Genomic DNA, 2384 nt, shown 5'->3' with positions numbered 1-2384 from the left:
GAGGAGGAGGAGGAGGAGAGAACAAGAACACGAGAGAACGGTAAGCACACTAAGAAGGACAATTAACTTTAAAATAAAAGCCAAAGAAACATCACAGTAAGAAAATAAGACTAAGAAAGACACAGGAGTCATGTCAAGGTTGTAGATTTGGTGCTGAGGGTGAAATGACAGGACATGCTTAACATAGGGCATAGCTGTGCCTAGCAAGGCTGCAGACTGACCTGTCTTTATGAGGAATGAACTCATAGCTTGTCCCTGCATTGAGGACGACTGGGCAGATCTACAATTTTTGACACTGATTGATCAAACAAGATGCTTCACTCTTTCTCTCTTCCTCCTGTTTTCTTTTTGGTGTGTGTGCGTGCGGTGTGTGTGATGTCTGTGTATGGGTGGTATCTGTGTGTGTGTGTGTGTGAGAGAGAGAGGGGGGGGGTCTGTGCACGGGTGGTACCCATGTGACCTTGCTCATTTGCCGCATGCTCCTTGCATTCTCCCCAGCCTGTAATGTCTGAGTGTGGATATGTGTGCACGTGGGCACCCAAAGCTGGTCCTAAGAATTATCCCTTATCACTCCTCCATCTTATTCGCTGAGTCATGGTCTTTAATCAAACTCAGATCTCACAATATGCTTAGTTTGCTAGCCTGTTTGCTCTGGAGACCCTGTCTCCATCTTCTGAGGCTGTAATTACAGGTGGGCCTGGACCCACCCAGCATTTACATGGGTACTGGGGATCCGAACTCTATCCCTTACACTCATGTGATAAACACTTGAACCCATGAGCCATCTGGTAAGTGTGTTACAGGCTGAGAAAAAAAAAATGAAGACATGGTAAAAAACAAGGAAAGTCACATGAACACCACCCACGGCTTCTCACAGGCTCTTGGCAGAAGACGAACTCTGCCCTGTGGAACTCCTGGAAAGCTGACCCACTGAAACATCCCTTGTAAAATCTTCGTGCCTCTCCTGTTTCTTCCACCTTTTACTTTCCCTAAAGTCACAATGGGGTGAAGGCTGGTGGGCGAGGAAGAGAAAGAACAAAAATATTCTAGTTCCTTTTTGACATAAGTCACCGGACCTCAGGCAGATCCTAGCACTCCCTTCAAGCAGATGAGGGAACAGTGCTGGGAGAAATTCGATGATTGCAGTAGACTGGATGGCTGGGTCAGTTCCCCCATCTCCATGAATAATAGCGAATTTCTGTATATTATGGAGCCTGGCTAGCAAGGCTTCAAGCTGCATGAAGTATAATTCCACATTCTGTAGGTTTGAGCTTATAAACTGCCTCATCCAAAGGGATATTAGCCGACATGGTCCAGGCTGATGCTAGAAAGTGTGCGTGTGCAGTAGGACCTGCTTTTTTGCACCTTCGTGATTGGCAGCTGATCATGCCTGCTCCTCTAGCCTGAGCTCAAGAGAAAATCATAGAAGACCTGAACCTGATCTCGGCCTAGAGCTTAACTCAGTGGAGGTCAACAGACTCCATCCAGCCCGAAGGGAATCCCTCCTGCTAACCCAGACACTTCTAAATGTGTGTGCTTTCAGTGGGTTCTATACCTTGGAAATTAGGAAACATTTGTTGTGCACCATTAGCATGACAAAATCTCACTAATAGTAGAAGAAGTTGCTGAAATGCACAGGACTGCCTTGCCAAGGAGCTAGGCAGCATCCCATGCAGCCCCTGCCCACCGTGCAGCACTCACCTGAGTCTGAGGCCGCTGGGCTCACCAGGCTCAGCAACTCCCGCTCCTTCTCATAGTCACCTTTGCAGAGCAGCTGGCCTTCCTTCAGGACAAACTCATCCCCCTTCTGCAGCTGTCGTTCGCAGACACAGCAGCAGAAGCAGCTCAGGTGGTACACGCTCTTCTGGGCACGCATGACAAACTCATTGGGTGCAATGGCTTCGAAGCAGCCTCCACATTTGACAGCAAATAATCTATGTGAGAGAGAAGGGAAAGCAACGAGCATAAGGCTGGGTCTCCTCCAGTCATCAGCCAGAGGGTCTTTAAGCTCTGGAAGGAATGTTTGTACTGAAGTCAACTTCAGATTCTGGGTAATCCGTGTCTTTCTGGTCCCCCTAGATCCATGACAACTCAGGCTGACTAATGGAAGTCCCCAGATTTAAAGATTTATTTTTTTCACTTTTCTATTATCTGATGAAATCATAATTGCATTTGTAAATGCTTTGGCATAGGCACGAAGTTAATCATCTAATGATAACTGTGGGATTCATTCATTAGAACATTCGTTTACTATTTTCAAAATAAAGAATTGTTTTCTTTTCTAAAGCAGTAGCACAATTGCAGGGGCAGAAGTCTTTCCAAAACATTTTCTATCATCCCTAGGTACCAGAGGATCTGATAGATAGAAGAAAGTCAGATGACAT

The 2384-nt window shown here is 46.2% G+C and overlaps 1 protein-coding gene across 1 annotated transcript in view; it reads right to left on the bottom strand.

Annotated features, from left to right (window-relative positions):
- Lmx1a (LIM homeobox transcription factor 1 alpha) overlaps positions 1-1934 on the bottom strand; it is a gene marked incomplete at its 5' end in the record, with an annotated part of 45113 nt that extends 43179 nt beyond the window's left edge. Inside the window, one exon of the mRNA XM_013354875.2 lies at positions 1702-1934. Within this exon, the coding sequence (XP_013210329.2) occupies positions 1702-1934 (233 nt within the window). The remainder of the gene's footprint in view (positions 1-1701) is intronic.
- Between the last annotated feature and the right edge of the window lie 450 nt (positions 1935-2384).

This window comes from Microtus ochrogaster, unplaced genomic scaffold (assembly GCF_000317375.1).
Source record: "Microtus ochrogaster isolate Prairie Vole_2 unplaced genomic scaffold, MicOch1.0 UNK75, whole genome shotgun sequence".
NCBI classification, from domain to species: domain Eukaryota; kingdom Metazoa; phylum Chordata; class Mammalia; order Rodentia; family Cricetidae; genus Microtus; species Microtus ochrogaster.
The sequence above is the reverse complement of the archived record's forward strand: the minus strand, read 5'-3'. Positions and strand labels throughout refer to the sequence as shown.